Source organism: Sciurus vulgaris, assembly GCF_902686455.1.
Source record: "Sciurus vulgaris genome assembly, chromosome: 6".
Classification (NCBI taxonomy): domain Eukaryota; kingdom Metazoa; phylum Chordata; class Mammalia; order Rodentia; family Sciuridae; genus Sciurus; species Sciurus vulgaris.
The window spans coordinates 156,483,903-156,495,953 of record NC_136466.1 but is presented as its reverse complement, the minus strand read 5'-3'; the positions used below and the strand labels follow the sequence as shown (position 1 = coordinate 156,495,953).

Here is a 12,051-nt window from a genome sequence, read left to right as displayed (position 1 = left end):
TGCCGGGGTCCAGCCCTAGCAGGAGTCCATGGGTTCCACACTGGTAAACGGGGCGGGGGGAGACAGCATCGGCAATGGATGGAGAATGAAAGACACAGACTCTAGTTCTGGTGCAATCACTCCCACTTTATTCTGGGGAAGGCTGGGTTTAAAATATACCCTTTTCTTCAGGCTTTGATGACAGGCTTGTGATTCATAAAATCAAAGAAGTTTCCAAAGCATAGGCAGAAATTGTTTTTACCAAAAGATTATGATAAAACAGTAACCTTACAGATTATCCTTACCTAATCACAATTGTTTTAAGAATATCTAACTATGTCAATGAGCTAATACAATGTTTATTTCCTTAATATCTAAACTCTATATGACCTAAGACTATTCTTATTATTTTTGTGGTAAAGCGATAGACAAATAATGTCATGTGACCGTCTCTACTAGGTCCATCTGGTTAATATCTAAATTGCTGAGTTAAGGGCTACAGGAGGGCAGTGGTCCCAGTGGTTCTCGTGGCCAAGTTTTTTTTACTGAATAGATTACCTTGTCTTATGTAGCTCTTTTTCCCAGAACAGGGCATTGTGTACCAATGTTTATTATAGGGGTGACCTATTCTTTGTAGGAAGGAAGGAATGTTGTGAAACCTTATTGTTTTACCTTACCACCACACATAAACAAAACCATCATCTGGATTAAACCACCCTGTAGGAGACAGGGGGAGATCTATATCTACCTTCTCTAAGGGCTTGCCTTTAAGGGGGTACCAGGGCTTGTCATTGATAATATAAGCTGGTCCATATCTAGTAGCTACTGTGGGAGGTGCTTTGTGCTTAGAACTTGGGGAAACATTGTTATATATAAATTTCTGTGCCCCAACAGGTTCTGGCTGTGCCAGTAAGTGCAGTGTTTGATTTTTAACATAATGAAAACATTCTCCTGTAGTGAGGTTAACATCACAGGGTTTCAACATGTGTTTTGTCTCCATGATGTTTTTCTGGAAATTTGTAGAATTATTTCCATCACCTCTAGCAAGATCCTCAGACTGAAGTGAGTAAGATATTATTAGGAAAACTCCACAGAATAACATCCAAGCTAGGGAGGCATACATCTGGCTACAATCCTTTTAGGATGAGTCTCTGCAATCATCCTTCAGTGGAACTCTGTCAAGCACTGCAAGGAGAGTCAGGCGCCCCCGCAAACTCACTTCTTCCTATATCAATGGTATTAATTCAGTCATAAAGGTAAGCCCCTCATGACATAATCACCTCTTAAAGATCTAACCTTACATCACTGTTGCACTGGGAATTAAGATTCCAACACATGAACTGGGTGGAACACCTTCAATCCATAGCATTTCAAGAGGCTCTGCCCTTGAATGGGTGAAGGGCACCATAGTAAAGGGCTAGAGAGAGTGAGTTTTTCTCTGTTCTTTCTTGTGACATGTGAGGAACAGTCTCTCCCTCAGAAAGATGGTGCATTCCATATACCATCTTGGAACTGGAGATTCGACCCTAACTATTCACCAGATTTCTGGTAGTTCTCAAATTTCTTCAGCCTCCAGAACTGTGACAAAATAAATTTCTGTTCTTTATAAATGATTCAATTTTTAATGTTTGATTATAGCTGCACAAAATGGAGTTAAGAATGTAATAAGTAGAAATCACAAAGCCATGAAAATAAGAGGGAGCGAATTTGATAAGAGAGGGGATGCTACCTGCATTTCAGAGAACTCCAATGTTCTTTATGTCTCAGGGGTACATTATTATTAGCAAATAGCAAAAAGATGGGCTGAGGAACATCAGGCCTTTTTATCCCATTATAATTGATTTGAATTTTACTCTTTTCATGAGGGAACCACTAAACAAGTAATGTCATGCTAAAAAAAGATCCAGAATTTCTAGGGAAATATAAAATTTGGAGAATGAGTACTCTCACCTAATGAAGTCAAGATTGAATGTAGGTTTACAGTGTGTTGCAGTAACTCACAGAGAAATGCATGCCAAAATTAGTAAATGGAGAAAAGGACACATATGTAAGAAATTTTAGAAGATAGTACCAAAAAGAAGCAGATTATTTGTACTGATGAACTTTATCAACCAATATTTATCAATAAGAATAAGGAGACATTGTATAAATTGAAAAAAATTTCAATTTTTAAAGTAGTTAAAAGTATTGACCAGTAGATCAGAGCTTAAATAAGAGGTACTAAGAAAAAATAATCTGTAAAAAGGTTTGAGAGTCCCTACTATAACTGCTTGTAGTTGAAGGCATGGAAGAACATAATATCATTCAGATAATATCACCCAGACAGTGCATGCATATGATGGCAGAGATCTGAGAGAATCTACAGATCAGCCTAAAGAGATAGCTGGTAGGAAAAGACCGAAGTGAATAAATTGAGAAAGAGCATCCATGGAGCAAAGCTGAGTACAAATGTAATCAACGAGGTTAACAGAACAGAAAAGCTTGAGAAAGAGAAGGGTGACCACCATCAAAGCTACAGAAACAATTTAAATGAGATAGAAACTTACCAAAAGAAGTTTCAGTGCTGAAATTCGTGTGCACGTCTTCAGTAAAGAAATGAAGTGAAAGCTATAGTGTAATCAATTTAGAAGAGCTGATTAAATGGATAAAGCCAACACAAATTGCTCTACAAAGAGGTTTAACAAAACCATAAACAAAGTGAACAGATTAAAAGGCAATTATCAATGAATTTATAATCTACCAATAAAATCATGTACAGTTGAAATTAATTCCATACAAGCATATTTAGGAATATAAGGTAAGTTTAAAATAAATTAATATGGGGAAAGCAGGGAGATAAAATTAGATAAATATTCTGAAATTTGAAAGACAAAATCAGCCCTGTGAGTTTACCAAAGTATTATTAAGTACTATTCTCTGATGAGACATGCTTTTTACCTTCATCTAAATAATTTTATGTACTTTCAAAACTATGTATTTTAGTCAGCTTTTTTGTTGCTGTGACCAAAAGATCTGACCAGAACAATGTTAAAGAAGGAAAAATTTATTTGAGGGCTCAAAGTTTCAGAGGTTTTAGTTCGTAGAAGGCTGGATCCATTCCTTGGGGCTCAAGGTGAGGCAGAATATAATGGTGGGAGAGTGTGGCAGAGGGAAACAACTCATATTATCAGGAAGCAGAGAGAGAGAGACTCCACTCTCCAGATACAAAATATATACCCCATAGCCTTGCCCCAATTCCCACCTCCTCCAGCCACACCCTACCACTTCAATTAATTCCACTGATTGGTTTAAAACTCTTACAACCCAATCATTTCTCTAAACCTTCTTGCATTGTCTCACATGTGAGCTTTTGGGGAACAGCTCACGTCCAAATCATAACACTATGCATGATGAATAGATGTATTAAATGATGAGAGAGATACTCTTGTCATTTTGTAGCTCACTAAGAGAATGCATTATTTTGAGGTAATATAAGATATACATTTTCATTTTAATATGTTATGGAAAATATGAAAGCCACCTGAAAGAGCATGCAGATCATTCCTTATATTTCCTTCTGATTTCTAGTCAATCCTCTCCCTAGTCACAGGTAACCAATCACTCACTCATTCTAATAGCACAGACTAGTTATATCTAATTTTAATTTTATATAAATATAAAACCATAGATGTGCATTATTATTTTGTATCTGATTTCTTTAGTCCAATGAAATGCTTTTAAGATTCACAGGAGCTATTATCTGTAAAAAAAAAAAAAAAAAAAAAAAAAAATTGTCATATATTTATTGGGGAAATTATTCCAATGTATTGAAACACCAAGATTTGAATATTGATTGTTCTGTGGATGGATATTTAGATGATTTCCAGTGTTTGGGCATTATGACTCAGGCTGCTTTGAATGTTCATATACAATTATTCTAGGTAAACAAAAAATTTTTCAAAATATGTAAAATTTTACACTTCAATCAGCAATGCATGAGAGTTCCAGCTGTGCACTGTCTCAACATTTGGTATCATCAGATGCACTGCTTTTAACTAGTTTGTTCCATTCCTTTTACTGAAAACAAATAATATTGAACAACTTTTCATGCACTTATGGGTCATTTGGGTGTTTTCATTTGCGGTATGTCAATTTAATTGTATTGTTCATAAGTCACTAGCTCATATGTTTATTATGGATTCACAGGATATTTTAAAACACATTAAATAATTGATTCATCTCTGAGTTTGTTTTAGTCATTTTTTTCATTGCTGTGACTAAAAGACTTGGCAAGAACAATTTTAGAGGAAGAAAAGTTTATTTGGTTTGAGAGGTCTCTGTCCATAGATAGCCAACTCCATTGCTCTGGTCCCAAAATGAGCCATAGCAACATGGTGGAAGGGCATGGTGGAGGAAAACAGCTCAGGACCACCAAGAAGGACAACATGATCACCAAGAAACAGAGAGCTCTTGCTCACCAGGAGCAAAATATAAACCCCAAAGGAAATCCCTTAGTGACCCATTTCCTCTACTCACAACCTACCTGCCTATGGTTACTACACAGTTAATCTATTCAACTAGATGAATGCACTGATTCTGTTAATGGTCTCATAATGGTCATTTAAACTCTGAAGTTTCTTGCATTGTCTAACACATAATATATTGGGGAAACAACTCATATATAAACCATAATAGGGATAAATGAATTATAAGTGATCTTTTCTTTGTGATTTGCATTTAATTACTTAACTCTGCCTTTTAAAAGTAGTTGCCTTTTATTTAGATCAGATTCAATTAACATTATTTTATGATCAAATTTCCCTGTATTTAAAAAAAAAAAAACACACACACACACACATTTTGTGTGTGCTTCACAAGTTGTGAAGACAGTTTTTCTTAAAGAAGTTGTATGGTTCTAATTCATACATTTATGTCTATAATCTTGAATGAACATTTACATTAAGTTAAGTAGAGGTCAAGATTGATTTTTTCTCTTTCTTATGATTATATACCTGTTCCCAACATCATTTTTTTTTAAACTGTTCTTTCACCCCCTTATTGAACAGTCTTGCTCTCATGGATTTAATTCAATTGAAGAGATATTTTTCAATGCACTGTTTTCTTCCATTTATGTATTTGATCTTCTATTAATATTATACTCTTAAATGAATAATACTTGAAGACACCAAATTAGATGTTTGCTGATTATATAACCCTATGTCTGAAGACCTAGAAAACTTCACCAGAAAACTTCTAGAGTTGATAAATACATTCAACAAAGTAGCAGAATTCAAGGGCTATATTAAAATCAACAACTTTCCCATACTTCAATAATAATTCCACAGAGAAAGAAATCAAGAGAGCCATTTCTTTCCACAATAACCTCAAAAACAAAATACTTGGGAATTAACCTAACAAGGGAGGTGAAAATGTCTACAATGAAAACTATAGAACACTGAATAAAGAAATTGAATATGACCTTAGGAGATGGAAAGACCTCCCATGTTTTTTGATAAACAGGATTAATAATGTCAAAATGATCATACTACCAAAACTGTTATACAGACTTGAAGCAATCACCATCAAAATACTAATGGCATTCTTCACATAACTAGGAAAAGCAGACCTAAAGTTAATTTGGAAGAATAAAAGACCCAGGATAACTAAAGCAATCTTGAGCCAGAACAGGGAAGTTGGATCTCAAACATATAGTGATACCTGGTCTCCAATACACTAAAGACATGCAGTAACAACAACAACAAAAAACAAACAATCTAAAAAGTCAATATGAACACTAATAGAACTGAAGCCACAGAGACAAACCCACATGGTGATAGTCATTCGATACTTGACAAGATATCAAAAATATGTTGAAGAAAAGATAGACTTTTTAACAAATGGTGATGGGAAAACTGGACATCCATATGTAGAAAAATGAAACTAGAACCCTATATCTCATCCTGCACAAAGTCAAATCAAAGTCCATCAAAGACTTAAAATTAAGCCTGCAAACTTGCAACTACTAGAAGAAAACAGGATCAAACGTATTGGCACAAGCACCAACTTCCTTAATTGGGTTTTGAAAACAAAAGAAATACAACTTAAGTGCAGATAGGAGGGAAGGAAGGCATTAAAGTAAAAAGCTTCTGCGCAGCAAAGAAAATGATAAAGGGCATGAAGAGCGAGCCTACACAAGGGGCGAAATCTTGGACAGCTACTCCTTTGGCAATGAATGAATATCCAGAATATGTAAAGAACTCAAAATTTTAACACCAAAAAGAAGACACATATAACTTAATTAATAAATGGACAAAATAACTAAAAAAAGACATTTTTCAGAAGAAGAAATACAAATGGCCAACAAATACATGAAAAAAATCTTTAACATCCCTAACAATCAGGGAAGTACATGTCAATACTACACAGAGATTTCATTTCACTCCAGTCAAAATGTAAATGTTCAAAAATATAAAGAAAAACAAGTGCTGACAAGAATATGGGGAAAAAGGTACATTCTCACATTGTTGGGGGGGACTGCAAATTAGTACAACCACTCTGGAAAATAATATGGAGACTCCTTAAAGCACTAGAAATGTAACCACCATATGGTGCAGCTATTCAACTTTTTCTTATTTCTTCAAAAAACTAAAGTCAGTATACTGTGGTGATGTTACCACAAAAGTGTTTATAAGAATGCAACTCACAATAACCAAGATACAAAACGAGACCAAGTGCCTGACAACAGGTGAACTGATAAAGAAAATGTGGTACACACACACACACACACACACACACACACACACAATGGAGTTTTACTCAGCCATAAAGAATAATGAAATTATGGCATTTGATGGTAAATGGATGGAAATGGAGAACATGATGCTAAGTAAAATGAGTCAAAAAATCAAGGGCTGATGTTTTCTGTCATATGTAGAAGGTAGAGCAAAGTAAAGGGGAAAAAGGTGGTGTCAGATAACATAAAGACAGAGGGAAGATCAATTGAGTAGAAGGAGATTGAGGGGGAGAGAGGAGAAATGGAGAAAAGGAAGAAATACAGAATGAATTTGACAAAATTATTCCATCTTTTGTATATCTACAAAGTATTGATTAAAAATACACAAATGGGAGTGAGGTAGACCTATAGAGTAGAAGAAGGAGAACAGGCAGAGGTAGGAGGAGAGGGAAAGGAAAAGCATTGTGGACGGAAATGGACTATCAAATTCCATACCGGAATGATTATGTCAAAATGAACCCAACTATTATGTACAACTATAATGCACAAAAAATCCCACTCCTTGATTAATACATTGTTTATATAAATCTTAAGGTTCTGTCATATAAATACAGCAAATATGTGTGTTTATATGTGGGTATGTGTGTATGTGTCTCTTTGTATGTGTAAGATCAGGATTATGTTCTTTATTATAGATCCATGTAAAGATCTTACACATTTTGCAATTGATTTATTCTTAGGCATTGATTTTTTTTGTTACATTTTACATGATATTGCATGTGTGTATATGTATAATCCATAAATGATACAAAGAGTCATGCTATGTTTCATTTGTTCTATACATATGTGCATGCTATACACATAGTACAGCTGCATAATCACATATTATATGTGAATATTTCCTACCAAGAATGTCAATAATGAGAAACAACATATAGCATCTGAGAGAAGAACAAATTAAGAGAAAAAAAAAAAAAGTTACCTAGAGGAAGCAAGAAAATACTTCAGATGAAAGAGGGTCCTAGAGTGGACCACAGGCTTGCACTTTGCTGTCAAATGAAATCCAAAGATTCTTAGTTGTAGCTGGGTGTTCATTTTTAAGTTCCTGCTGTGTATACGATATTTCACTGAATTTTTGTATTAACCTACAACACAGGCTTTGGTCTGTAACCATGTCTGATAAACATGATCTGACATCCAGGACCTAATCCTGACAGGATTTGATTTATAGCAACCGCCTTTTCTACCTGATGAGCTTCCATTTTACCCAGACCTGGACAACTCGTCAGACAGCTGGGTCAGCAACATTTCAGTGTAATCTTCTGCCATTTATATTTTTTCCATTCTCTTTTATTGTTACAATATAAATAAAATTAATATTTCTTACAGTTGTAAGAAAAAGTGTCTTTGTTTCCATATAACATTTTCAATTATTTTCTGTAATACAAAGTATGGAGTATTTGCTTTTCTTCTTCCTGCATTTACATTTTTATTTTCTTGTGCTAAATCTTACGTGTGCAAAAATAAAATTATAGTTTTATACTCATGTTATTTTTTCAGAATACATAAATGGGCCTCATGTTATAACCAAGAATGCTACAATATATATGTGTATATATATGTACACACACATACACATGTGCTACATTCTGTTAATTTGCGTAAATCAGAGGATTACATAGAAGGGTAAAAAAGGAGTAAGTTTGTAAGGAAAGATTTTGATAAGTAAAATGTAAAAATTTTATTTCTTTTTAAATGAGTGATGTTTGGAAAGGCTAACACAAAAAGCCATATGAGGAAAATATATTTTTCAAATGAAATGCATTTTGAGAATGAATTCCAATGAATCACTTAAAGCAACTATATATGTCAAGAAGCCTCAGGCAGGATGGTTGTAAGTTCAAAATCATCCTAGGCAAATTGACGAGACTCTCAGTACCTAAACTAGATTCTATTTTTTACAAAAGGGGGTGGTGGTAGAGAGTTGGCTCAGTGATAAAGTATACTGGCTTCAACCCCCAGGACCAAAAATTAACTAAGTAAGAAATAAATAAATAAAATGTTGTGAAGGTTTATAGATTGAATATGTCATCTCTCAATTCATTTGTTGAATCCAATCCTCATTTGATAGCAATTGGAGGTGGGGCCTTTGAAAAGTGATTAGATGTTGAGGGTGGAGTGCTCACAAATGATATTTGTGTCTTTATAAGAGACTTCAAAGCAGTTTCTTCCCTGTTCCACTAAGTGAGAACACTCCTGGTATCTGTGAACCCAGAGGCCATCTCTCACCAGACACTGAATGTATGTATTCTGGTCTTGGATTCCTCATCTTCCAGAACTATCAGAGGTAAATCTAGTCTATGGTAGTTTTTCATAATGACCAAACTGACTAAGAAGGGACCTTTTTTTTTAACTTGGTTATCTGAAAAATATTTTTAGAAAAAATGAGTGTTACTACTTTACAAAATATTACTTATGCTGTGAAAGTTATAGAAACTATTATTTTAGCAGTAAACTCTACATTACTATGGTTGGAAAAATTCAAATAAATATCTCAAAAATATTTTCAAAATATAAGAATATATAAATGAAATACAAAACTCAGAGGAAGAGTGAAATATGTCTAAAAAGAGATTGTTAGTAATTCTAAGGAAAGAAGTTAGGGAAAAATGTAGGCAAGTAGGTCATTATAATATTTTAAGAGTCAAGTGTCTCAGACATGAAGCTTGTGGATTATTTTTTCCAGAATAATAGGAAGACGAAAAAAAAAAAAAAAAAAGTAGAACTATTCTAGATGACACTGTTAGGAAGCCCAGAAAATACAGTAGGAGTAAGTCCTGAGACCATCCAGAAAGGTAAGATGTGCATTAAGTTTGAAATTAAGAGTTTCATATTTTTCTCAATGCCAGTAGTTATTCTGAAAAGGGAATAAAAGAAATGCTACAAAATTACGAGAAAAAGAGAAATAAAATTCACACCTTACCTTACTTCACTGATAAATCATTTAAGAGTAAAGGAAAAATATTTTCAAGCATTTAGGATCTCAAAAATGTTAACTCCTGTATCTCTTTTCTAAGGAAAATCCTGATGGATGTGGCCTAGTAAAAAAGTAAGGTAATTCCCAGGTGGACCGACAGAGGGCACTGTAAAGGCCAGACCAGGACAGGCTGTCTGGAGCCCGGAAGGGAAAGGATGTTGATTCTATCAGATATTTCTCTAAGAAGAAGGTGAAATTGATATAGAGTTCCTGATGTGTCTGAATAGATTTCAATAATATTTCAGAGAAAGTATTCGTGATCACTAAATAGGAACAACTAAAAACAATGTAATTTCTAGCATCAATGAACACGAGATTTTTGAGACGATTGTAATAATGGAACAGTACATGAATCATCTTTAATACTTACATATTACAATAAAATAAACAACCTAGTTGATAGTTATGGTTTACCCAAAATTTAGGATGAGATTAAGCTGATGTCTGTAATGAGGGTAGAGGTCTAAGAGAAGAAACAAAATATTTTTCTTCCAAGTTGTAAGTCAAAAGATTATATGTAAAACCTGAAAACAACAACCAATAAATAAATAAATAAAAATAAACCACTATGCTGAGCACTCTGGTGGTTTGAGCACAATGAGCTCCATCGGTCCTAGGTACCGTCAGCTTCTACATTCTTTCCTGATGGAAGAGTTTTACAAGTTGAATATGCTATGAAGGCTGTAGAAAATATTAGTACAGCTGTGGGGATCAGATATAAAGATGGTGTTGTCTTTCAGGTAGGAAAACTGGTGCTGTCTAAACTTTATGAAGAAGGTTCCAATAAACGACTTTTTAATGTTGATCTGCATGTTGGAATGACTATAGCAGGTTTGTTGGCAGATGCTCATTCTTTAGCAGACATAGCAAGAGAAGAAACTTCCAACTCTACATCCAGCTTTGGCTACAACATTCCACTAAAGCATCTTGCAGACAGAGTGGCCATATACTTACATGTTTATACGCTCTGCAGTGCTGTTAGACCTTTTGGCTGCAGTTTCGTGTTAGGATCTTATGGTGTGAATGATGGTGTACAGCTCTACATGACTGACCCATCAGGTGTTTCTTATGGTTATCGGGGCTGTGCCTTTGGCAAAGCCAGGCAAGCTGCAAAGACAGAAATAGAAAAACTTCAGATGAAAGAAACAACCTGCCATGATGTTGTTAAAGAAGTTGCAAAAATAATTTACATAGTATATGATGAAGTTAAGGATAAAACTTGTCTACTAGAGCTCTGCTGGGTTGGTGAATTAACTAAAGGGAGACATGAAATTGTTCCAAAAGATATAAGGGAAGAAGCAGAGAAATATGCTAAGGAATCTTTGAAGGAACAAGATGAATCAGATGATGATAACATTTACTTCAGCATCTATTCTGTTATAAATTTCTATAACAGTCCCATGTAACTCTATCCATGGATTACACATAGGCACTGACCAGTTTCCAATAAATTTTTGTCTGGTTAAAAAAATATTTAAAAAACCACTATTGTGTAATCAGATTGCTTAGAATGTGGAACTTAAAAGCAGAAGAAACTGCTAAGAGTTTAATGTCATTATTCCATAAATCAGTCAAGACTGGGAAGTAAGAAGCATTGATTTTTGATGGGATTAATCAACATTTTAAACTATGTTTTATTTTACTGGATATAAAATTTTACAAATAACAAGGACAATATTATACACCTTTTAAAATATGGATGTGAGCATCAGATACACAAAATAGTTTTATAAATAAGACATACAACCAAACACAAGCAACAAAATGTCATTTTTTTTAACATTCTGACATGTTTACTTCAGGAATATCAGGCAAAACTTTGTGTCATGTATGATACAGCATGGCCCACTAAAGGAACCCATCTGTTCTGAAATATCTCCATGTCCTTATTTGAGTTTCTGTACCCATTTTGCAGCCAACTATATCTCACAAACCCACATAGTTTTTGTTCATGATCCACATCCAGGTGTCACGGACACATCTGATGAAGTGCATTATGGACCACTTTCCTCTGCAAAATATACTGTCAACATCATGAGGATCTGAACAACTTTGGACAAGCTTATTAATATGTTCATAAGGAGAATTCCAGGTCCTTCCTTTTCTTGGGTGTTTCCAACAGTGACAGATCATTTCTGTCCCTTTGCTTACACTTCCCCTTTCAATTCAAACTTTGCCCATGAAGAATAGTTCTTTACCTCGTATTTCTCACATGCTTTTTTACAATTTGCCTTTCTTTATTTTATAAAAAATAAGTCATTAGCACTTAGACAAAAATCCACTGAAATAATATGGGAATCGTAATATACTCCTCTATCAGTAT

General features: G+C 34.3%; 1 protein-coding gene across 1 annotated transcript; it reads left to right on the top strand.

The window, feature by feature from the left end:
• Positions 1 to 10,387: 10,387 nt before the first annotated feature.
• On the top strand, positions 10,388 to 11,134 carry LOC306663474 (proteasome subunit alpha type-3-like; the record flags this gene model as incomplete). Its single annotated transcript, XM_079143800.1, has 1 exon — positions 10,388 to 11,134. Exon 1 carries the CDS (start codon positions 10,403 to 10,405, stop codon positions 11,132 to 11,134), a length of 732 nt encoding a protein of 243 aa, XP_078999926.1. The 5' UTR covers positions 10,388 to 10,402.
• Positions 11,135 to 12,051: the final 917 nt, after the last annotated feature.